The sequence below is a fragment of the Eleutherodactylus coqui genome, chromosome 10 (genome assembly GCF_035609145.1).
Source record: "Eleutherodactylus coqui strain aEleCoq1 chromosome 10, aEleCoq1.hap1, whole genome shotgun sequence".
Lineage (NCBI taxonomy): Eukaryota > Metazoa > Chordata > Amphibia > Anura > Eleutherodactylidae > Eleutherodactylus > Eleutherodactylus coqui.
Genome location: NC_089846.1, coordinates 53,482,921 through 53,509,130, shown reverse-complemented (window position 1 = coordinate 53,509,130; position 26,210 = coordinate 53,482,921). Strand labels below are relative to the sequence as shown.

General features: G+C 45.0%; 1 protein-coding gene across 2 annotated transcripts in view; it reads right to left on the bottom strand.

Moving 5' to 3' along the window:
* Positions 1–26,210, bottom strand: part of SHROOM4 (shroom family member 4) — a 116,379-nt gene that overhangs the window by 40,733 nt on the left and 49,436 nt on the right. For both annotated transcript variants that reach the window (XM_066581006.1, XM_066581007.1), the window contains exon 2: positions 21,523–21,674. In XM_066581006.1, the coding sequence (XP_066437103.1) occupies positions 21,523–21,674 (152 nt within the window). The remainder of the gene's footprint in view (positions 1–21,522; positions 21,675–26,210) is intronic.

Below are 26,210 nucleotides of genomic sequence, written 5' to 3'. Positions count from 1 at the left end.
ACCTAATTTTAATGATATGTTTCATCTGTAATTTTTTTTTCATTTGTAACTTTAATATATTTTCATGATGTTGTTAATAGTTAGAAGTCATAATAAATTCAACAGTTTAAAGTTTTTAAAAGAAAACTATATATTTCTTGTTGATTGTGTTGCTTTATTAACCCTAGACCTGTTTTATTTTTATACAGCCTTTTAAAAAGTCGATATATCGAAATATCGATAGTTTTCCACCAATATTTTACAATAATCGATAGTTTGTTCAGTGATAGTCGATACTATCGACTATCGATATTTTTGTGTCGATGTCCCAACCTTAGCCAATACTGAGTACAAATTACCTACTAATCCATCTTCTACACATCTTGTAGTCCATTGATCAAAGTATTGTAGCCAACAAGCGGCCTGGCATATGTTTCTCCCATAAGTTCACAAATGCTGTAAATATCAGCATAAAACTTTAAAAGTTTTATGATTAACAGTGAAAGTACCCAAAGAAATGTGCCTAAAAACACAATCTGTGCAAGAAACATATGGGAGACAGTGGTTGGGGTGTCACTGCCGTTGGCCACCGTATTTATTAAAACTTATAAAACATACTTTTTTTTTTAAGTAATGAGCTTAAAAAATATAAAATATACAAAATTGATTCCTGAAGATCTTAGAACTCCAACAGGTGGACACAAGTAAGTGAGAAAAAATGGGGCAGAAAAAATACATGTCCCCATTATATGCTAAATGAAAAAACACTGACATGACATGAACTTGGGATTTCAATTAACCATAAACTTAACTGGCGCAACCATTGATGCATTGATCTACAGAATAAACTTACCGTTATTTATACCACATGTGAATGAATGTGTTTGAGCAGCAATAACAAAAGAACAAGTTTGGACACCTCATCCTAAACAAAGTGAACAAAAAGTGTTTTTGCAGTGCAGCCAGAGTAATGTGCATCTGCATACAGAGCATACAAACGATGCAACAGAGCACTACTAGCAGCAAGAAATGTGTCAACATTGAATATATGAATCTTAAATGTCATTACTGACAGATGAGCTCTTAGAATTTGCTTAAAATGTGTGCTAAAAACCTCCAATCTATATACATAGTAAGTATAGCAGTAATGCAATTCAAAATTCATATATTCAATTAAAGGAGATGTCCCGAGGCAGCAAGTGGGTCTATACACTTCTGTATGGCCATAATAATGCACTTTGTAATGTACATTGTGCATTAATTATGAGCCATACAGAAGTTATAAAAAGTTTTATACTTACCTGCTCCGTTGCTGGCGTCCTCGTCTCCATGGAGCCGACTAATTTTTGGCCTCCGATGGCCAAATTAGCCGCGCTTGCGCAGTCCGGGTCTTCAGCTTTCTTCTATGGAGCCGCTCGTGCCAGAGAGCGGCTCCGTGTAGCTCCGCCCCGTCACGTGCCGATTCCAGCCAATCAGGAGGCTGGAATCGGCAGTGGACCGCACAGAAGAGCTGCGGTCCACGAAGGTAGAAGATCCCGGCGGCCATCTTCAGCGGTAAGTATTGAAGTCACCGGACCGCCGGGATTCAGGTAAGCGCTGTGCGGGTGGTTTTTTTAACCCCTGCATCGGGGTTGTCTCGCGCCGAACGGGGGGGGGGTTTAAAAAAAAAAAAACCCGTTTCGGCGCGGGACATCTCCTTTAAGTATTTCTTGGCACTTGGTAGCATGTTGTTACACTGTAGCTTTGAGCTGCAACACGAGACACAGTCCATGGACAGATGTGCTGCTGGTTTTTGAAGAACAATAGACCCTTTTTCTAGCCCCGGACAAATCCTTACAAATGAGTGGCTTATCCCTTTCAGATCCGAGGGTCATTAAAGAATTTTGAACTATTGCATTCTAAAGTTGAATATTTTTTTTTATAGTCTGCCAATATTTTTAGTCTTTTCTTTTTTTGTTGGGCATTCAGACTTTTCTTACAGGATTAAAAAGGACCGATATGTTTTGACTTGTCTGTGTTATATTGTATAGGAAAATTGGACACAAAATTGAAAAAAGTGCAGTTATCCTCGGTTCTTTCCTCTTGTACATTAATGGAATTGGAATAAACAGTAAAATTTTCCTATATTAAAATACTTCTCTTATTCCCCTGAGTATAAAGACACCAAATATGTACACATTACTTGATGACTGATGCACTCTTTACTGCTCAAAACAAAGATCTCTATTAATGTTTTAAGCCTGTATCCCTCGATTGGCATCCATCCATGGTGGTAAAGGAGATGGGTGTTTTTTTGGACTAAGATTAAGATCAGATAGGAAGAAGGCAGAAAGTGCCTCAGTTCACAACGGGCATTATTTTTTGTGGTTTTTGGGAAGCCTCCAGTATGATTTGGGCATACTGTAGACTAAGCGGTGGCATTCTGATAGGGATTATCCAAGATGCATAAGGAGCTTTGGTAATTTTTGTTCTAATTTTTTTTATTTTAGGATTTTTCTTTTTATAGGAAGGAGAAAAATAATCACTTTTAATTTTGGAAACCTGAACATTCCATCTGGCACAATTTTTGCCATCTTAATAGCAAACGCAAAATTATTTCACTTGTTTGTCATTTTGGAAAGGTCATCTAATCAACACCACAGTCTAGTCTGGAGAATAGCAGTGTTCTATTAAAAAGTAACCAGCCATCAAACTGCAGATTTAAATAGGCAGATTGTAGACATGAAGGGGTTAAAGAGCTTCTGAGATCAGTTTTACACAGGCATATTTATATACATTGAGAATATGGATGTCATCAGTATTTCAGCAACATTTGCTTTCATTGGTTTTATTCTCTTCTTGGCAAAAAACAGATCCAGTTTTGTCCAATAGAAAATAATACCAAGGAATGCAAATATGGATGCAAATACTGATGCAATCGTATTTTAATCGCTTTCTATAGACTATAATAGGCTTTTTTGAAATAAAAAACAGACAAAAATAGCACATGAAACGTGACCATGAAAAAAGTGCACATGTGAATAGCCCTGTAGATTTGCATTAGAAGGTCAGCAAAGTAAAGACTAAATACGGATTTGAAATACGCTTGTTTGATTGTGGCCTAATCTCAAATATCAAGTTGGGGCCTCCATTACTATCTCCCAGAGGTTGTATCTAAATACATTTTAAAAAAGCGACAAATGGTAACAGTTTACATATTAGGAGTTTACTTAAAGAATGCAAGTCCGAAAGGCTGAGTAGCATAGAGATAGATAAGAATTCATGGAAAATATCTACTTATCATGAAATCTTGATCAACGTTTAAAAAAAGTCATTAAATAACTGAAGAGTCAAGTAAAAAGTAAAACAGTAATGACAGAATTGAAACAAGTATGTGGCAAGTTAATATTTAGATTGATTTTATCAACTGGTATCCTATTGAGAGAACATTTGTTCATTACTTACCTAGAACATAAGAAAAAAGTCCAAAATCCAAAGATTTTGACTAATCCTATTTCAAACAAAAATCCTATTATTCAAAAGAAATATTCACCACTGACAGAAATCCAAAACACGCTTTGAAAGGAAAATGACAGACTTTTTCCAGTGACTAAGAGGCGAATGAGGTGAGCTTCTATTTAAGTGGACAAAAAGGATGGATGTTAAAGATGTGGCCTATAAAAAAAGGAAAGACCTCATATACCGAGCGATGATGCATATGAACCCCTCCCAGACATTCCTAAACCTTTCAGGAAAAGCAAGGGGAACAAAGGAAAAATCGAGATAAGACTTATGAGAGGGACATTAACCAGCAGCTCTGCTTTTTATACATAGACTGTACTTACATAACCCCTAAAACATGGTGCATGTTATTAGACTAACCTCTCCATTAATATTTTTGCCACTACCTGATTGAATTGACATAATGCTATCTCCTTTCCCATAGACTTTAATACAAGCAGTAGCATTCCATTGGCTCCCCCTCCTCTGCTCAGCATAGGAAATAACTTGCAATTATTCAGGCTGGCAGGAAGCAAGTCGATCCAACAAATAATACTGCATTTATTTGTATAGGAAACTCGAAGAGGAAAAAAAATCATGGAACAATGCAAACCCCTACCACACCTAAATGATTCTGGGAACTTGACTCAGTGAAAAATGCCGTCTTTTAATGTATTCTAAAATATAATGTACACCTGTAGTACATCGTAAAATTCAAAGACGAAGCCCCACCAGAATTTCCAAAAGCCTTTATTTTTACTAAAAAAAAGTTGCTACAAACTCAAGGGCGGAAAAAATGAGGAGTAAGCAATGAGTTGAATTGTAGAGGGAAGAGATTATGAACGCAATTTTGAGACTTATAGCTTTTTAGTGCTTCTTCCTTCTTGTTTTATTAGTTTTTATACTTCATTTTTGTTTATTGTCTCCTTTACATATTTATTTAGCCATATTGTTTTTCTTTTATTCCTAACTTTTTTATTTCGCTAACCACTAATTTCCCATTAATTGTGTGAACTCCTACTTTTGAGGGCATGGTCCTATTCAATAAGGTTGTGAGGGCATCTGTAGGTTGATCGAACTTTGCCTTTCTGAAGTTTAGCATTTTGTGGCTCCCCGCCAAAACATTCTATTGAAAGACATGTGGAAATTTATTACATTATGGCCACTATTTCCTAAGTGCCACTTGAGCTGTACCTTTGTTCTATCAAGTTTGTAAGTTAATATTAAGTCCAAAATTACAGTTTCTCTAGTTGGGTCCTGTAGAAGTTGAGAATGGTATTTATTAGAGATGAGCGAACACCAAAATGTTCGGGTGTTCGTTATTCGGAACGAACTTCCGGTGATGCTCGAGGGTTCGTTTCGAACAACGAACCCCATTGAAGTCAATGGGCGACCAGAACATTTTTGTATTTCGCCGATGCTCGCTAAGGTTTTCATGTGTGAAAATCTGGGCAATTCAGGAAAGTGATGGGAATGACACAGTGACGGATAGGGCAGGCGAGGGGCTACATGTTGGGCTGCATCTCAAGTTCACAGGTCCCACTATTAAGCCACAATAGCGGCAAGAGTGGGCCCCCCCCCCCCAACAACTTTTACTTCTGAAAAGCCCTCATTAGCATGGCATACCTTTGCTAAGCACCACACTACCTCCAACAAAGCACAATCACCGCCTGCATGACACTCCACTGCCACTTCTCCTGTGTTACATGCTGCCCAACCGCACCCCCTCCCCCCCACAGCGCACACCAAACTGTCCCTGCGCAGCCTTCAGCTGCCCTCATGCCACACCACCCTCATGTCTATTTAGAAGTGCGTCTGCCACGACGAGGGACCGCAGGCACACACTGCACAGGGTTGGCACGGCTAGGTAGCGACCCTCTTTAATAGGGGCGGGGCGATAGCCCACAATGCTGTACAGAAGCAATGAGAAATATAATCCTGTGCCACCGTCATCAGGAGCTGCACACGTGGGCATAGCAATGGGGAACCTATGTGCCACACACTATTCATTCTGTCAAGGTGTCTGCATGCCCCAGTCAGACTGGTAATATGCACCTTAACAGTAACCGCGTTGGTGGTAATGTGGTGGTGACTGCGGACCTAGTACCACGGTTGTATTTTGTTGGTTTTCGGAATGTGGCCAGGATTAAGTGGGCCGTGGCGGGGGGATGGTGGGGGGGCTCTCTTGTAGTGTCGGTAAAGGTGAAATTCTTGGACTGCCACCAGACGAACCAATGCAAAGGCATTTGCCAACAATGTTTTCCCTGTTGGAGGAGGAGGGGGATGTTTTTGAGGCACTACGTGTCCTCTCCACGTGTCCGTGGTTATATGCACCTTAACAGTAACCGCGTTGGTGGTAATGTGGTGGTGACTGCGGACCTAGTATCACGGTTGTATTTTGTTGGTTTTCGGAATGTGGCCAGGATTAAGTGGGCCGTGGCGGGGGGATGGTGGGGGGGCTCTCTTGTAGTGTCGGTAAAGGTGAAATTCTTGGACTGCCACCAGACGAACCAATGCAAAGGCATTTGCCAACAATGTTTTCCCTGTTGGAGGAGGAGGGGGATGTTTTTGAGGCACTACGTGTCCTCTCCACGTGTCCGTTCCATGTAAGCAATAGTAGCACTCAAGACAGGCCCCAGTAACAATTCTGAAGCAGCAGTATAGCGGGAGCGCAGTCTTCGTTCCATGTAAGCAATAGTAGCACTCAAGACAGGCCCCAGTAACAATTCTGAAGCAGCAGTATAGCGGGAGCGCAGTCTTCGTTCCATGTAAGCAATAGTAGCACTCAAGACAGGCCCCAGTAACAATTCTGAAGCAGCAGTATAGCGGGAGCGCAGTCTTCGTTCCATGTAAGCAATAGTAGCACTCAAGACAGGCCCCAGTAACAATTCTGAAGCAGCAGTATAGCGGGAGCGCAGTCTTAGTTCCATTTCAGTAGCCTTAGTATAGCCAAGGCACAAGTGACATTTATGTAGCTAAAGTGTAGGCCAACCCCACACACCTTTCTGTACCATGAGTGCAGGCGAAGAACATAGAAATTACTATGATTACACTGTAGGTGAGGGCCCCAAAAAATTGGTGTACCAACAGTACTAATGTACCTCAGTAAAAATTGGCCATGCCCAACCAAGATGGCAGGTGAATCGCTTTGGTTAATGTGGCTTAAGTGGTAACTAGGCCTGGAGGCAGCCCAGTGTAACGAAAAATTGGTTCAAGTTAAAGTTCCAACGCTTTTAAGCTAATTGAAACTTATAAAAATTGTTCTGAAAAATTATTTGAGTGAGCCTTGTGGCCCTAAGAAAAATTGCCCGTTCAGCGTGATTACGTGAGGTTTCAGGAGGAGGAGCAGGAGGAGGAGGAGGAGGAATATTAGACACAGATTGATGAAGCAGAAATGTCCCCGTTTTGGATGGTGAGAGAGAACGTAGCTTCCATCCGCGGGTGCAGCCTACGTATTGCTTAGGTATCGCTGCTGTCCGCTGGTGGAGAACAGAAGTCTGGGGAAATCCAGCCTTTGTTCATCTTGATGAGTGTTAGCCTGTCGGCACTGTCGGTTGACAAGCGGCTACGCTTATCTGTGATGATTCCCCCAGCCGCACTAAACACCCTTTCCGACAAGACGCTAGCCGCAGGACAAGCAAGCACCTCAAGGGCATACAGGGCTAGTTCAGGCCACGTGTCCAGCTTCGACACCCAGTAGTTGTAGGGGGCAGAGGCGTCACCAAGGATGGTCGTGCGATCCGCTACGTACTCCCTCACCATCCTTTTACAGTGCTCCCGCCGACTCAGCCGTGACTGGGGAGCGGTGACACAGTCTTGGTGGGGAGCCATAAAGCTGGCCAGGCCCTTAAAGACTGTTGCACTGCCTGGGATGTACATGCTGCTCGATCTACGCACATCCCCTGCAACATGGCCCTCGGAACTGCGCCTTCTGCCACTAGCGCTGTCGGCTGGGAATTTTACCATCAGCTTGTCCGCAAGGGTCCTGTGGTATAGCAACACTCTCGAACCCCTTTCCTCTTCGGGAATCAGAGTGGGCAGGTTCTCCTTATACCGTGGATCGAGCAGTGTGTACACCCAGTAATCCGTCGTGGCCAGAATGCGTGCAACGCGAGGGTCACGAGAAAGGCATCCTAACATGAAGTCAGCCATGTGTGCCAGGGTACCAGTACGCAACACATGGCTGTCCTCACTAGGAAGATCACTTTCAGGATCCTCCTCCTCCTCCTCCTCCTCCTCCTCCTCCTCAGGCCATACACGCTGAAAGGATGACAGGCAATCAGCCGGTGTACCGTCAGCAGCGGCCCAAGCTGTCTCTTCCCCCTCATCCTCCTCATGCTCCTCCTCCTCCTCCTGTACGCGCTGAGAAATAGACAGGAGGGTGCCCTGACTATCCAGCGGCATACTGTCTTCCCCCGCCCCCGTTTCCGAGCGCAAAGCAGCTGCCTTTATGGTTTGCAGGGAATTTCTCAAGATGCATAGCAGAGGAATGGTGACGCTAATGATTGTAGCATCGCCGCTCACCACCTGGGTAGACTCCTCAAAATTACCAAGGACATGGCAGATGTCTGCCAACCAGGCCCACTCTTCTGAAAGGAATTGAGGAGGCTGACTCCCACTGCGCCGCCCATGTTGGAGTTGGTATTCGACTATAGCTCTACGTTGTTCATAGAGCCTGGCCAACATGTGGAGCGTAGAGTTCCACCGTGTGGGCACGTCGCACAGCAGTCGGTGCACTGGCAGCTTAAAGTGATGTTGCAGGGTGCGCAGGGTGGCAGCGTCCGTGTGGGACTTGCGGAAATGTGCGCAGAGCCGGCGCGCCTTTACGAGCAGGTCTGACAAGCGTGGGTAGCTTTTCAGAAAGCGCTGAACCACCAAATTAAAGACGTGGGCCAGGCATGGCACGTGCGTGAGGCTGCCGAGCTGCAGAGCCGCCACCAGGTTACGGCCGTTGTCACACACGACCATGCCCGGTTGGAGGCTCAGCGGCGCAAGCCAGCGGTCGGTCTGCTGTGTCAGACCCTGCAGCAGTTCGTGGGCCGTGTGCCTCTTATCGCCTAAGCTGAGTAGTTTCAGCACGGCCTGCTGACGCTTGCCCACCGCTGTGCTGCCACACCGCGCGACACCGACTGCTGGCGACATGCTGCTGCTAACACATCTTGATTGCGAGACAGAGGAGGAGGAGGAGGAGGAGGGTGCTTTAGTGGAGGAAGCATACACCTCCGCAGATACCAGCACCGAGCTGGGGCCCGCAATTCTGGGGGTGGGTAGGACGTGAGCGGTCCCAGGCTCTGACTCTGTCCCAGCCTCCACTAAATTCACCCAATGTGCCGTCAGGGAGATGTAGTGGCCCTGCCCGCCTGTGCTTGTCCACGTGTCCGTAGTTAAGTGGACCGTGGCAGTAACCGCGTTGGTGAGGGCGCGTACAATGTTGCGGGAGACGTGGTCGTGCAGGGCTGGGACGGCACATCGGGAAAAGTAGTGGCGACTGGGAACTGAGTAGCGCGGGGCCGCCGCCTCCATGATACTTTTGAAGGACTCCGTTTCCACAACCCTATACGGCAGCATCTCAAGGCTGATGAATTTTGCGATGCGGACGGTTAACGTTTGAGCGTGCGGGTGCGTGGCGGCGTACTTGCGCTTGCGCTCCAACAGTTGCGCTAGCGACGGCTGGACTGTGCGGTGCGAGACATTGGTGGATGGGGCCGAGGACAGCGGAGGTGAGGGTGTGGGTGCAGGCCATGAGACGGTCGTGCCTGTGTCCTGAGAGGGGGGTTGCATCTCAGTGGCAGGTTGGGGCACAGGGGGAGAGGCAGGGGTGCAAACCGGAGGCGGTGAACGGCCTTCGTCCCACCTTGTGGGGTGCTTGGCCATCATATGCCTGCGCATGGTGGTGGTGGTGAGGCTGTTGGTGTTGGCTCCCCGGCTGAGCTTTGCGCAACAAAGGTTGCACACCACTGTTCGTCGGTCGTCAGGCGTCTGTGTGAAAAACTGCCAGACCTTAGAGCACCTCGGCCTCTGCAGGGTGGCATGGCACGAGGGGGCGCTTTGGGAAACACTTGGTGGATTATTCGGTCTGGCCCTGCCTCTACCCCTGGCCCTGGCCACCGCACTGCCTCTTGCAACCTGCCCTGCTGATGCCCTTGACTCCCCCTCTGAAGACCTGTCCTCCTGAGTAAGCGTTGCACACCAGGTGGGGTCAGTCACCTCATCGTCCTGCTGCTCTTCCTCCGAATCCTCTGTGCGCTGCTCCCTCGGACTTACTGCCCTTACTACTACCTCACTGCAAGACAACTGTGTATGATCGTCATCGTCCTCCTCACCCACAGAAAGTTGTTGAGACAGTTGGCGGAAGTCCCCAGCCTCATCCCCCGGACCCCGGGAACTTTCGAATGGTTGGGCATCAGTGACTATAAACTCCTCTGGTGGGAGAGGAACCGCTGCTGCCCAATCTGAGCAGGGGCCCGAGAACAGTTCCTGGGAGTGTTCCCGCTCCTGAGCAGGTGTCATTGTAGTGGAGTGAGGAGGCTGGGAGGAAGGAGGAGCAGCAGACAGAGGATTCGGATTTGCAGCAGTGGACGGCGCAGAACTGCGTGTTGACGATAGGTTGCTCGAAGCACTTTCTGCCATCCAGGACAGGACCTGCTCACACTGCTCATTTTCTAATAACCGTCTCCCGCGTGGACCCATTAATTGGGCGATGAATGTGGGGACGCCAGAAACGTGCCTCTCTCCTAATCGCGCAGCAGTCGGCTGCGACACACCGGGATCAGGAGCTCGGCCTGTGCCCACACCCTGACTTGGCCCTCCGCGTCCTCGGCCGCGTCCACGTCCTCTAGGCCTACCCCTACCCCTCAGCATGCTGTATTACCAGTGATTTGATTTAACAGGCAGGAAATAAATTGGCGCAAGACTGCAGGCCAAATATAATTTTTGCCCTTTTGGGAAAACGAAAGGCCCCACTGCCTCTAGTGAATGAATAATCTAAGTTTAATAACTGTGCTGTGTCCCTGCTTATGTGTCACAGAACGTGAGGGTAGCAGAGTTATTATAACTCTGGCAGAGCAGGTATTTTTTTTCCCAATTAAGGAAAGCAAATGGCGAAGCCAGCAGTAAAGCGTAGCTGGGTGCGTATGATTTAGCAATGTTTTTCACGCAGCTCACACTTGTCCACAGGCGTTAGGACGGACAGAGGCTGGACAAATAGATTTGTTTTCAGTTTTTTCCCACCAAAAGGCAGCACTGCGTATATTCAATGAACATGAGAAGTTTAATAACTGTGCTGTGTCCCTGCTTATGTGTCACAGAACGTGAGGGTAGCAGAGTTATTATAACTCTGGCAGAGCAGGTATTTTTTTTCCCAATTAAGGAAAGCAAATGGCGAAGCCAGCAGTAAAGCGTAGCTGGGTGCGTATGATTTAGCAATGTTTTTCACGCAGCTCACACGTGTCCACAGGCGTTAGGACGGACAGAGGCTGGACAAATAGATTTGTTTTCAGTTTTTTCCCACCAAAAGGCAGCACTGCGTATATTCAATGAACATGAGAAGTTTAATAACTGTGCTGTGTCCCTGCTTATGTGTCACAGAACGTGAGGGTAGCAGAGTTATTATAACTCTGGCAGAGCAGGTATTTTTTTTCCCAATTAAGGAAAGCAAATGGCGAAGCCAGCAGTAAAGCGTAGCTGGGTGCGTATGATTTAGCAATGTTTTTCACGCAGCTCACACGTGTCCACAGGCGTTAGGACGGACAGAGGCTGGACAAATAGATTTGTTTCCACTTGTTTTTCCACCAAAAGGCAGCACTGCGTATATTCTATGAATAATAACTGTGTTGTGGCCCTGCCTATACAATTCTTTCCCTGCAGTATCAATGGAGGGTGGAATGCTCTGCAGAGGCGATTTTGAGAAGCCCAAAAAAAATGCAGCACAGCTAACAGCAGCCTGGACAGTACTGCACACGGATAAATATGGCCCTAGAAAGGACCGTTGAGGTTCTTGAAGGCTACACTCACTCCTAACACTCTCCCTGCCTATGCAGCACTTCTGTCCCTAATGCCAGGTGCAACGCTCTGCAGAGCCGATTTTGAGAAAAAAAAAAATGCCACTGCTAACAGCAGCCAACACACAGCTATCAGTGGCCCTAATAAGGACCTTTGGGGGGTCTTGAAGCCTACACTAACTGCCAATTCTTTCCCTACAGCAGCTCCGGTATAAACAGCACTGTCCCTCATCTAACTCACACCGCATCTGAGGCGAGCCGCGGGAGGGGCCGACTTTTATATTAGGCGAACACCTGATCTCGCCAGCCACTCACAGCAGGGGGGTGGTATAGGGCTTAAACGTTGCAGGGGGAAGTTGTAATGCCTTCCCTGTCTTTCAATTGGCCAGAAAAGCGCGCTAACGTCTCAGGGAAGGAAGTGAAAGTAACCAGAACACCGCATGGTGTTCGTTACGAATAACGAACATCCCGAACACCCTAATATTCGCACGAATATCAAGCTCGGACGAACGCGTTCGCTCATCTCTAGTATTTATCTTTAGTTACTAACAGAAACCTGCTTCCTTTATGAGATCCGTAGGTTTCAGTTTTCTATTTTATAGTTAAAGTCCCCCATACTAATTTTGCCTTGGTAGTAGATGTTCAGTGAATTGTGTTTTTTTTGGTGGCTTATAGCAAACCTCTATGAGGAATTTATTATTGTTTTTTTCCTCCGTGTATTTCTACCACAGAGACTCCACATGTTCATTTCCTTCACATATATCTTGCCATAGTGTGGGCTTTACACAAGAGTTTAGAAAAAGATAAACATCTCCTCCTTTCCAGTTTTTACGATCCCTTCTGAACAAACCATAATCCTACAAGTTAAATGCCCTGTCATGGCTTCCATCCAATCATGTCCGTTATTCCCACTATGTCATAGTTTTCCTCAGACATTATTACTTCTAGTTTGTCAGCTTTATTGGTCAGACTTCTACAATAGTAACTATTCAGTTTAGAGGTCTTTAGTTATATTTGTTTAGGTCTATCCCTATTAACTGTTCTGCCAGTTCTAACTGTACTAAGCCCTCCCACCGTTCCACCACAATTTTCATTACTTTCTCTCAGATCACTGTCTACTCTTCCAACATTCTAGCCACCTTCTCCCCAATCACAGCTGTAGTCTCCCTATTGAGAAGCAGCCAATCCCTACTGTAGAACCTGTAGCTAACAGCAAGATTGGTCCAAATCTCTTCTTTGTACATCAGCTCTTGAGCCACTTGTTTACTTCCCTAATCTCCTGCTGCCTTACTTCTGTGGTACATGGTGCATGAAATACTACTTTAGAGGTCCTTGCCATAAATTTATCTCCTAGGTCCCTGAAATTGTTTTTAAGGACCTTCCACTGACCTGTAATTTTGGCATTGATGCCAATGTGCACCATTACTGCTCGGTCCTTTCCGGCCCCTTCCAGAAATCTGTCAAACTGATCCATAATGAATTGAACTCAAGCGCCAGGTAGACAACACATTGTTCAATGATCCCGGGCTTTCTGACAGATTGCCCTGTCTGTCCTCCTAATAATTAGTCCCCTGGTACTAGGACTTGTCTAGTTTCTATGTGCTTGTATTCCCCTTCTTACTGGATGCCTGAAGAAGAAAACAAACAGCAGGACACAACTGAAAGTGCACATACTGCAGAATTGACTTTGCCCCTCAATGTATGAAGATAAGCTGAGGCGTAACTACCATCTTAGCCGAGGCCTACAGACTCGGGAGGACCTAAACCACCAGACACAGAAGTCTCTGAGTCAGCACAAGTGGCCAGTGAGCCAGCAGTATTCCTTTGGCAGTGAGCACTAATTGGTGGAGCAGAAGTCAACAGGGGCTGCTCCGTCAAACAGAGAGTTGCTGCATAGTCTGTTGCAAAAAGGGCTATATTTTTTTGATTCTCTCCCTACTTGGGCTCTGAAGGCTGCTCCATACTGCCTCTACCCCCTCTGCACCTCCACCCTGCTGCTGTTTTTGCCTAAACAAAGGGAGCCTTCAGATCACTGCTTCATAGATTACTGAAGGTCCCCCTTCCTTGCCGACAACACATAGGAGCTCCAGGCTGCAGCTTAAACGTGGTGCAGCTTCTTTCTCTGTTCCCTCCGATATAAGCCCAGTATACACGTTACACACCAACAGCATTATACCCTCTGTAGACTATTTGGCCTTACAGCCCATGTGTTATATAGGCATATGAAGCTTCTCTGTCTTCTGCTCGACTGTAACATGGCCGCTGATTACACTGTGCTTATGGTATAAATGACTAGGTCATGTGATGCAGGAGTCCAATTAAAATTGCTGCCTACATGCAAGATGGGGAACACATTTGGTGATTTCATCAAGGCACCCTGGCTGATGATTGGTTGCATGCTGACCGCTGCAACAGGCACTATGGGAAATTCTATTTTTGCTTGATTTTCACCAAAAATCGTTTTAGACTTACCCGATTCGATTTTGCTACAATTGGGCCAATTTTTTTTTTTCCGCCCAACCGACCAAGACGAACAACACTAATGCTAATATTTAGGTAGTGTTTGATGTGTGCAGAAATACATACAGTATATGAGCAGAAATAAGCCATTAACAGGGTGACTTAAATTTTATCACCTATAGTAGTTACGGACCCTGAGAAGACTAACTTTAGTAGAAATCCATTGGGCCTTTGTCAGTCAGGGAACAAGGTGCCGAAGTAGTTTAGAACCTTCCTGAAGGTGATGGACAGGCAGCGAACCGTTCAGCTGTTTTTAGTGCAACTTTTACATGTGAAGGTGAGTTTACTGCACATTCTGTTCATCTTAATAAATAAAGTAATTAAGGTTACATTTAAATTTTTTTCTTACTTATATATTGACTCTCAGAAAAAGTCAAAAATTTTAGAGAAATATTCAGTAATTCTAATCTTTATGACTACTATTAGTTGGTTCCTGTTCCAGTTCCTAATACAAGTACTTGTATAGAGTTCATTATTCGTGCCCTAATCCTAATATATGAAGTGTAAATACATTTATTCCAGTTAGTGAGATATCTTCTGAGGAACTGTTAGATAGACAATTGGGGTCTTAGGCCCAAAGAGATCTATCTGTTAGGGCTCAGTCACACGGGCGTTTATTGCCGCGATTTGCGCATGCGCATGCGTCCGGCGATTTTTTAAAACCATTGCTTTGCAATGGTATCGGACACATGAGCGCTTTTTATGCGCTCGTCCGATAAATTAGAGAACAGAAATCGCAGATCGCACCTATCTGCGATCTGCGATTCCTGTTCTCTTCTCTATATGCGCTCAATGGGGCCGGCGGCAGCAGCGCCGACCCCAATGAGAACATATAGAAGACAAATCATTCTTCTCTGCCACAGCTGGAACAGCTGTGGCAGAGAAGAACGATGTTTGCCCATTGAATTCAATGGAGCGGCAATACAGCCGCTCCATTGAAAGCAATGGGCTGCCGGCGTGCGCGGGGTTAATTGTCGGGAAGGGGTTAAATATATAACCCCTTTCCTGCAATGCATCCTGAAAAGTGAAAAAATAAAAAAAAAGGATGCACTCACCTGCTCCCGGCAGCCTGAGATCCCTGCGGCGGTCCTGCAGTGGGTGTGAAGGGGGTGTGACTCAGGCTTGCCCCTGATTGGCTCAGCCTGAGCCAATCAGAGGCTGATCTCAGTCACACCCATTCATGAATGGGTGTGACTGAGACTTGCTTCTGATTGGCTCAGCGCTGAGCCAATCAGGGGCAAGCCTGAGTCACACCCCCTTCACACCCACTGCAGGCCGGCCGCCGGGATCTCCAGCTGCCGGGAGCAGGTAAGTACATACATTTTTTTTATTTTTTCACTTTTCAGGATGCATTGCAGGAAAGGGGTTATATATTTAACCCCTTCCCGACAATTCATCCCACACTCGCCCGCAGCGCTTGCATTCAATGGAGCCGCTGTATTGCCGTCTCCATTGAATGCAATGCGCTGGACAGCTCCGGCCCGTTTCTAATGAAACGCGGCTAGGAGCAGATTTTCGGGCGATTTTTGGGCCGATTTTTCGGCGCCGGTCACGCGATTTGCGCATGCGCATCCGTCATGCGATGCGCAAATCGCGTGAAAAAACGCCCGTGTGACTAAGGCCTCAGTGTTAAGACCAGTCCGAAAACAAGGTCACCTGGACGTGGTGGATGGGCCCATATACTTTGATCAAAATATGTTGTAAGAAGCGTGTTTTTTTATGTGGTTTGTATATACAAGATTTATGCTATTTTATTCAGATATTACGTGCGTTTGAATGCTATTGACCCTTGTTTTTGCTTGTTTGACAAACATAAATTAAGATGACAGGTGAAAACAATGAAGAACCACTGGAGAAGAGTTGAAATATCACCAGCAATGGCTTAGTACATAGCTTAGGGCTCATTCGTATTAGCATTCAGCCTGCATTCAGGCTTTCAGTCTCTCAGTCATGTTGTTGCATTTGATTTCAGTGGGTTTTTAAAAAATGGAAAGCAAATGGAAAGCTTTCAGATTGCTTCTGTCCTGCTTGGTTTATGGTTTTTTAATTGAACAAATACAACTGCAGATTATGCTATTTGCTCCACTAAAATAACAGAACAGAAGAAAACGTATGACGCTTTCTGTTTTTTTCCAGTTTTAAACACTAATTGAAATCAGTGGTGCTAAAAACTGAACCATTTACTTGTTACTTGTGAACCAATTACTGTTTCAATTCTGTCTCTCTGCTCCAAAAAAGTAACACAGAGACAGCCTAAACGTAGGCTAAACGCTAATGTCAATGAGCCCTTAGCTTGCACATGTACGGAGACAAGGAAGTCAAGTGTGAAGGCCTTTAGAGAGCTGTCACCTGCAATTAGGTAAGTGGCAGGAGGACATGTTAGCATCTGGTGCCTGTCCTCGGAGGTCTCCAGATGCTGAGAGATTGCAGAAGGGTCCGAGCAGCGAGCTATGGGCTTGCACAATATTAAACCAGGTCAGCATCTGAGCTGTGAAGGGTGAATGATAAGTAGAAGGTATGCTTATCTTGAAATACTGCTAAAAAATGCTAAGACTAGTAAATAAAGCTTGTCAAGAGTAAATCTTCTGTGTATTTTTTTCGTGGAGAGGGTACACTGAGCTTGAATATATCAAGACAACTATGAGACATCTTGACAGAGTTAAAGAGTTTTGGAAAAGTTTTCATGAAAGTAAGACATATGAAAAAAATGGAATCATCCAGATCCTTGTGTTTCTCACACAGAAATGATATTAAATTCCAACTATGTTGCTATGTAAGATGACATTTTTTTTAAATTGCATAACTCATTGAGAATGATGGTGATGGTCTAAGCATGGTCAGACTGGCCCGCCAGGTAGCCAGTGAATCCCCTGGTGGACCCTAGCAACTGCAAAGACTTTGTGGGACTGACGGACAGCTTCTGGAAGCAGCATGAGCAGAGAAGACCGTGCGTGCTGATCCCACACCCAGCAAGCACAGCGCTGTATTGAATGAGAGTGGCAGATTACTGTGACAAGCAACGAGGCTGGAGGGGGGGAAGCCGCCTCCTTGACTTATGACGCACACGCAGGTCTTTCATCCTCTTAGTGTGGCAAGCACCGTCATGATGCCTGGCACAGGAGAAGGGGCTGCAGTTTGAACAGCTCAGCATGGTGCCAGGATCTTGCTGAGGCAGAGCCAAGAGTTTGTCTGCTCTGCTTTCAAGGTGAATTTGCTTAACGGGCCCAAATTGCCCACCGGACAGCCTCCTGAGGCTGTCCACTTAAAAAAACAGGCATTATTACAAAGTACACATAGGGCACTTTCACATAAGCTGTAAGGTTTTGTACAAAAGCAATCTTTGGATTTGTGGTGGAATAGCTGCGGAATTGCAATGGCGACATCACCATTGCAAATCTGTAGCAATTTAACTGTAAATCCATGTCAAAGTCCACATACGGAATTTGGTGCTAATAGCTTCCATGCAGAATATTGTAACCAGAGGACAATACAGAGATCTCTCCCATCATCTATTTATACCCAGGACTGTGACTGTAACAAGGGGGCGCCCTCTGCGTCTAGAGGAAAGAAGGTTTCTACACCGACATAGAAGGGTGTTCTTTACTGTAAGAGCAGTGAGACTATGGAACTCTCTGGCTGAGGACGTGGTGATGGCGAACTCACTAAAAGAGTTGAAGAGGGGCCGGGACACCTTTATTGAGTGCAACAATATTACATATTATAGTCAGTGATTATTTCAGAAGGGTCGGTGATCCAGGGATTATTCTCATTGCCAGTTTTTTTATTAGCGAATGTTTTTCGCTAAAATAAGGAAAATTGGCTTCTATCTCATTGTGGTTTGTTTTGCCTTTCTCTGGATCAACATTGCAGGATGATAGGCTGAACCGGATAGATACAAGTATATCTTCAGCCTTACATAACATATTATTATGCTTAGCCAGCAAAAATCAGGTAGTAGCTTAGATGGTCCAACTGCTACCATTACCATAACAATCAGGAAGCGTGGAAGCAGTTTATTGCTGAATTTCTAGAGATGAGGAGGTCATCCAGTCCTGGACTTTTTTAGGTGGGTATGATCAGTTATTATGAAGGAGACTAACAGAAAGGTTTTCCCTTGAGCATTTAAACTGGTGGCTCCAACTGAGTTTGGAACTGTATCTATCAGGTCTTAGTTGTTTGACATGGTGCATCTATCGCCTAGTGTTCATTAAAGGGGTTGTCCCGCGCCGAAACGGGTTTGTTTTTTTTTCAATAGGCCCCCCGTTCGGCGCGAGACAAACCCAATGCATGTGTTAAAAAAAACCAAATGTTTAGTACTTACCTGAATCCCCACGCTGCGGCGACTTCTTCCTTACCTTAGCATGATGGCCGCAGGGATCTTCACCCACGATGCACCGCGGGTCTTCTCCCATGGTGCACCGTGGGCTCTGTGCGGTCCATTGCCGATTCCAGCCTCCTGATTGGCTGGAATCGGCACACGTGACGGGGCGGAGCTACGAGGACCAGCTCTCCGGCACGAGCGGCCCCATTCACCAGGGAGAAGACCGGACTGCGCAAGCGCGTCTAATCGGGCGATTAGACGCTGAAATTGGACGGCACCATGGAGACGGGGACGCCAGCAACGGAGCAGGTAAGTGAATAACTTCTGTATGGCTCATAATTAATGCACAATGTACATTACAAAGTGCATTAATATGGCCATACGGAAGTGTATAACCCCACTTGCTTTCGCGGGACAACCCCTTTAAGATTATATATTCAGGAATACAAACTGTGAAATTCTTGAGCTGTGTGGGATAGAAATGGTGTTTGACCTTTGATCTGTTTCCATGGTAGAAATGTTTTCTGTTTGTTGTTTAGCAAGCTTGTACATGAACTTTGAACATTAGTTTCTGTAAGCATAAAATCTAAATTTTTAAGTTTTCTGGGATTTAGCAGTCTTAGGCCCACGGGTGGATCTGATTTGCAGAATTCGCGCGGGAGATCCGCAAATAAAGCCGTTCATACGGATACATGGACATCCGCAAGTGAAATAAAGCATGCAGATTTGATTTGTTGACCTTTTGGTCCAGAAAAAAAATCGCAGCATGCTGTATTTCACTGCCGATCCCGCACACACGTGTTCCATTGAAGTCAAGGGAAACTGTCTTCAATTGAATTCAGTGCAAAAGCAGGAATTTAAAAAAAATTCACTGCGCATGTGTGGCGGCACACCGGCTGGCACTTCCGCACACATCCGCAGTGAAGAAAACAGAAGACCTGCAGAACACCCAGATGGGTAAGTAGAATCCCGCAATGTCCTTGGCCACGGGAAGGCTTGGATTTCGCTGCAGGCTCCAGCATGCGGAATTCGAACCTCCAGTGGACATGAGGCTTAACATTTTTTTTTTTGTTTTTGTTGGAGGGATTCATGGTCTTTTTGGTGTAGTGGTGACTTGGGCTACTTATGCAGTTTCTTCAGTGATACATTCTGTGAGAGGAAGAATTGCTTTGCACTCTGCTTTTTGGCTTGTATTCCAAGAGAAATAACTTTGCCCCTATTAAAGGCCTTATGCGCCTCCCAGAGAAGGGACCTAGATACAAGTGGGTCATCATTGAGAAGAAATCATTCCTCAAGCCTTCCTTCCATTTTTTTTGCTTCTAAGAAGGAACTTCTAATAATGTAACATTTTAACATCTACGTTGAGACCCTTGCTGGGAGATCATAGATGGTAAACTCTAATGCAATGGAGGCATGGTCCAAGCTGATGCTAGTGGAAGAAAAGGCCTATGAAAAATAATCAGGGACAAAAAGATATTCTAAACCTTGATATGTGCTGTGGAGTTGTGACAAAAATGGAAAGTCTTGAGTACTTGGATTGCGGATTCTTCATTCATAGAATAAATGCATATCAATTAGGGCTATTTCAAGTTTGCACAGCGTATTAGGCAAGAATTGTGTTGTGGAAAATGTAGAATCGAGAGCTGGTTATAAAGCAATATTAAAGTGAACCCCAACTATTAGCAGGTTGTGTGGACTTTCATAGTGAGTTGAGGGTTGACTTGAATCAAGGAATGTCTTGTATTGGGTGCGTAAAAGTAAGCAATGGTAATTTTTGTGTTACAGATAGAACCTCTCAGGAACAAAAACCTGCCATCCTGATCTGTACAGTAGTTATCCAGTTTACAAAGCAATGTTCTTCCTAAATACTATGGCGAGCCATCTTCAGGCCGAAGAATGGTTATTGTGGTACCATTGAATATATTGTGTTTTGGATAGTTTTCAGGATAGACTGGCTCACCACAATGTACTATTACAACATACTATTATGTACTGCTTTTTATATGGCAGCTGCTGTGGTTGGTGTGGGCACTGCTCCTGTGCCATTTACTAGATGTAAGTGTATGTCTATTTGTAGGAATGTACTGCAAAAATGGATGTACAGTTATGTCGATTTGCTTAAACTAGTTAAAGGGAATCTGTCACTATTTTTTTGCAGTCCTGAGTAAGAGAACCATAAGGTAGTGCCTGTCACATAGTGATATGCCTGCTCTATGTAACTGTGCAGTAGTTTGGGAGAAACTTGTATTTTAGTAGTAACACCCAGACACAGAACTAGTCCTGCATATTCATGAGCTGCAGGATAGCCACATCCATCCCACTTTCCAGCCACTGGCATAGCTATAGGGGTTGCACGGGATGCAGTTGCAACCGGCCCAGGAGCCTTAGGGGACCCATAAGGCCTCTCTTTTCCATATAGGGAGCCCAGTACTATGAATAAAACATTACAGTTGGGGGCCCCGTTACAGGTTTTGCATTAGGGCCTAGAAGCTTCAAGTTACCAGCCAATGATTGGCAGCTCTCTTTGCATAGTAATAGGCAGACAGTAGTCAATCAATTATTAGAGGCTGGGTGTAGCTAGCCTGGAGCTCACAAATATGCAGGACTACTTTAGGCTGCCTGTCCACGGGCGTTGTGGTATCCTGCCGCAGGAGCTGCAGCCTGGGACCAGGAGCCAGCAGACAGATCTGCGCCGGTCAGCCTATCTGACAGATAGGCTGACCGTGGAGTATGACGGCAAATCGCAGCATGCTGCGATTTCCCGGCAGCGAGTGGAGAATTGCAATGATTCTCCGCTCGTGGACAGGGGGGAAGCGCTCTCCATAGCGTTGCTATGGAGAGCTTTCACTGCGCTCCCTGCGGGGAATGCAATGAAAACCCGCCCGTGGACAGGCAGCCTTAAGTAGTCCTCTATGCATGTGCTGCCACTGGTAAAATGCAAGTTTCTCCAAAAGTACTGTACAGATCCACACAGCAGACATATCACTGAAATCAGTTTGACTGTCATTAGCTTATGCTGCCCTCAGGCATGCAAAAATATGCTGACAGAGTCTCTTTAATATCAGTTTCTTCAACAACAGAATTCCATTTCTCATTCTTAAAATTCACAAGCTAATATATTGAAGCATATTAAAACATGCCATACATTATGTTTAATTTTTCTTGCTTTGGCAATAGGAGTTCAGTCACTTGATATTACAAGCTTAAAGAATTGATAGTTACCTCTTAACAATCATTTTGAGAATCTTGTATGAACCCTTGATCAAGATTAAAGCTTCTTGTCGGGAACCATGTAGAGGCGTTCCATTAATGTTTACTAATTCATCACCCACTTCAATCTTTTCACTCTTTGCTGCCTTCCCTCCATCTTCAATCTGTCAAAAAATAATATAGTTATATAACTTCGGTTTCGTTAAATTGCATTTCCCCTAAAATAAATGCACCTGTAAACGCAGAGTATCATCATATCATTTTCTGCTAACTTGTTAAACATTGTAGTCTACTATAAAAAAAACTTTTTTCCACATAGCTTGATAGGCCGACCTTGCTTTCAGTGAACTGTATGGATCATCAATGGTCTGGGCTGCTCATTGCAGCTACTGATGTATCCCAAGATTATGTCCTTAGTATAGGGGCTATCTCTGTAAAATCATATTACATACTCCTTTAGGTCACATTCATACAGCCATATTGCATGTCCTACCCTCGTTTGTTGTACGGACCAGAATAGGACATGCAGTGATTTTTTTCATGCGGACCATCGGGCCATATGGAAAAGCACTTGTGTGAATAGCCTTACTAGCTATAATGCTTTCGTGTGCTGTCCGGAAAGCACATGGACAGGAAATACGCCCTGTGTGAATGGCCCCTTACTAAGGGAGCTGCCATCATCACAATCGGTTGGTGTTGCCCTCACCACATCATTTTACCTGCAATGGACACTGCATGGGAAATGGACATTTAGTTAACGATGGATGACCAGAGTCTGCCGGAGTAAAGAATGGGGCTTTTTAGAAGTTCTGCAGTCTGGCTCATGTACAGGAGACCCTCTCTATGACATTGACATGCTTTAATAAAGGTTATGGACACAGACATTGTAGCTTATGGAATTAACCCCTTAACCTAATTCTTGCTTTTAATTTAATATTGTAAATTAGGTGTATTTTTGCATTTTCCCATTATTTTTTTCTTCTTATGATCAGGATTAGTAATTAGGCTTTGTCAGATCACATATTGAACACTTGACAGGGGAAGCTGGGTATAAATGTAACTGACAGGCATGTTTATAAAGTAGGTTTGGTAGAGCCAACATGTCAGCTAACCTGGTTTGATGAATGAAGGTAATTAGAATTAACTGAATATGAATGGGAGGCTGCGAGTAATGAGCTTATTTGTCCCACTCTACCTTCTGATAGGAAAGGAGTTCAGGCAGTGAATTTTTAATAATGAATCTGGCTGCTCTATTGAAGTAGATGACTACTTGATTATCATTGGCTTACTGTCATCATTTTCCCGTGAATAGAAAAAAAAGTCCTGCCAGTATGACATTATGCTACAACTTTTTGTACACACAAGGTAGAAAGCAGCACACAAACGTACCCTTAATGGAAAAGGGCAGGCAATAGCTGGACAATGCTGCACGCTCCAAATAAGTGGTTTTGGATCCTAAACCACACTTCTGCAAGCAATCCTATACATGATGGAGCAGCAGTCTGGGGTACCAAATAAACGAAATCCCACTCAAATCCTTGAAAGTGAACACATCTTTATTGTGCCCGTGTCATATAGCATAGTTTCAACCACAGTTGCAGTTGAAACGTCGCTATGTGATACGGGCACAATCACGTATAGGATTGCATGCTACAACTTTTTAATAGAAAAAGATTAAGCAATTTCTTTATGAAGTAGTGGAGGAGGGAATGACACACCTGGAAAATCTCTATATATATATATTTTTTTCAATAGAGATAGGTATGAAAGGTTTTGATTTGGTGCGTGAAGCCCTGAAAGAATATTCTAAGGAGCGAAACCTGAGTCGTGCGGTGGCACACTAGCGAGACCCTCTGTTTTACAATTTTATGCATTTGATACTCTGTTCTCCGAGTATAATAAATGTGTTTAGGCGACCTAGTGAGTTGCTGTGCTTCACCATATGTGGTCCTGCTTGGTAATATTGACCCTGTGTGGCCCCATTGCCTAGTAGTGCCCCTCTGTGAACCTGCTTACTAAAAGTGCCCCAGCTGGCCTCTGCACTCCATAGCATGGTTACACTGTAATACAGGTTCCAGCAGAACAATCTCAATCACACAGCATTTGTCTTATGCCAGATGCCAAGCGCTCTATATACAACATAACCTGTCAGGATCGTAGAATGATTGTATGCAGAAAAACAGCACACGGTCCATCTAGTCTGCCCTTATATTATTTGCTTTTTATTTCTCTCTTAGAATAGATCTATGCTTTTCTCAGGCAGCTTGAATTAATTTATTGATTTTCCAACCACATTTGCTAGAAGTTTGCTCAAAACATCTACTACTCTTTCCTTAAATAATATTTCCTGACAATGCTTCTGACTTTTTCCCCAACTAATCTCTGATTGTGCCCCCTTGTTCTAGTGTTTAACTTCCTAAGGGCTCCTGCACATTGGCGAGAGCGATATGGGACCGTGATTCACAGCCCCATATTGCTCTTGCAAACCTACTGAAATCCCCTGGATGCAAGGCGTTTTCATGTGAAAAATTGCCTCGCATCACTGCGGGGAAACCTTTCATCCAATTGTTTTCAATGGGGAAGCAGCAGCGTCGGCCCCATTGAAAGCAATGGGAGAAGATTGTGATCCTCTGCTGCAGCTGTGACAGCTGCGGCAGAGGATTCCTTCATCCAGGGATTTCACATTGTCCTCAATGGGGCTGGCGGCAGCAGCTCCGGCCCCATTGAAAACATCGCAATCTCCTGCCGCCGCTGTGACAGCAGTGGCAGGGGATTCGTTCATCCCTGTGGGGAGTCCCCTCATCACTAAACACCCTGCTGCTGCTGTCATAGTGTTCAGTGATGGCGGGACACAGCAGCTGCAGAGGATCGCGATGTTCTTACTATGTTTTCAATGGGGCCAGCGCCGCTGCTGCCAGCTCCATTGAAAACAAGGTGAAACCCCTGGATGAAGGAATCCCCTGCTGCAGTTGTCACAGCCTCAGCAGGGGATCGTGATCTTCTCCCATTATTTTAAATGGGGGTGGCGCCACTGGCCCCATTGAAAACAGTGGGTGATATTGCAGAAAGATAAAACACGCTCAATTTTTTTTTTTCTCACAGCATCGCGGAGTGAAAACATCTCAAATAAGAATGAAACCATTGAAATTCATTGCTTTCATAATCATGCGTTTTCACTCACTCTTAAAGTGTGAGAAAATCATCAGATTTTCTCGCCAATGTGAAGGCACCCTAATAAATACCCTTCTCTCCTGGACCTAATTTATACCTTAACATATTTCAAGGTTTTAATCATGTCCCCCATTTCCCTTCTTTCCTCCAGACTAAAATTAAGTTCCTTAAGTCTCTCCTGTTAAGTTTTGTTCTTGAGACCTTCCACCAATTTTGTAGCCAGTCTTTGGACTTGTTCTCTTTTATCAGTGTCTTTCTGTAGATCAGGTCTCCAGAACTGAATACGCTCAGAAAACAGAATTCTTAACTTCTTCTCAAAGCAAGATTCAAGATATAATGCAGCAGATGAAATCAACAAAGAAAATATTTGAGAATACAGAAATAAAAGTGTGCAATAGGTTAGGAATGAATAAGCAACTCTTTTCCCTGACGTACGTAGACACTACCTGCAGTTAAAGGGGTTGTCCCGCGAAAGCAAGTGGGGTTATACACTTCTGTATGGCCATATTAATGCACTTTGTAATGTACATTGTGCATTAATTATGAGCCATACAGAAGTTATCAGAAGTTATTCACTTACCTGTTCCGTTGCTAGCGTCCTCGTCTCCATGGTGCCGTCTAATTTTCAGCGTCTAATCGCCGGATTAGACGTGCTTGCGCAGTCCTGTCTTCTTCTTTTCTGATTGGGGCCGCTCGTGCCGGAGAGCGGCTCCTTGTAGCTCCGCCCCGTCACGTGCCGATTCCAGCCAATCAGGAGGCTGGAATCGACAATGGACCGCACAGAAGACCTGCGGTCCACCGAGGGAGAAGATCCCGGCGGCCATCTTCACCAGGTAAGTAAGAAGTCACCGGAGCGCGGGGATTCAGGTAAGCACTATCCCGTTTTCTTTTTTAACCCCTGCAGCAGGTTTGTCTCGCGCCGAACGGGGGGGGCTATTGAAAAAAAAAAAAAACCCGTTTCGGCACGGGACAACCCCTTTAACCAGAATGTAATAATAATAGTGAGCAAGCTCAATAACTCTTTACCAACAGCAATTCAGTCTCAGAAAAAATACAAACTCATGAAACACAAGGCTCAGTTCCTTTTTGGTAGTTAATACTCTTTCCCTTCAAAGCTGGTGCCACTTTACCCCCTTGCAAAATATCTCAGTCTGTGATTGGGGCATGAGCAACGGAAACCTAGCAACATTCCAATTTCCCAGTGTAGTCTCAGTCTCTTTCTACAGCAGGCCTTCTGACTAACTATTTTAACCTTATTAGGCTGGGTTCACACTGGGCGGATTTTCCACGGAAATTCCATCCGGAATTTGGCCACAGCAAATCCGCTTGCGGCCGCTAATCCCAGGATTGGCCAGCCACGTGGACGAGATTTCTCAGGATTCGCCGGCCGCAGCATGTCCATTTCTTTTTCCGCTGTGGCTGCACTTTCCTCTATGGGAGTGCCGGCCGCAACAGGAAAGCTTGCGGCCAGGCCACTTCAAAACCCGCAGCTAAGTTCTGTGGGTTTTGAAGCAGCACTTTTTTCGTCG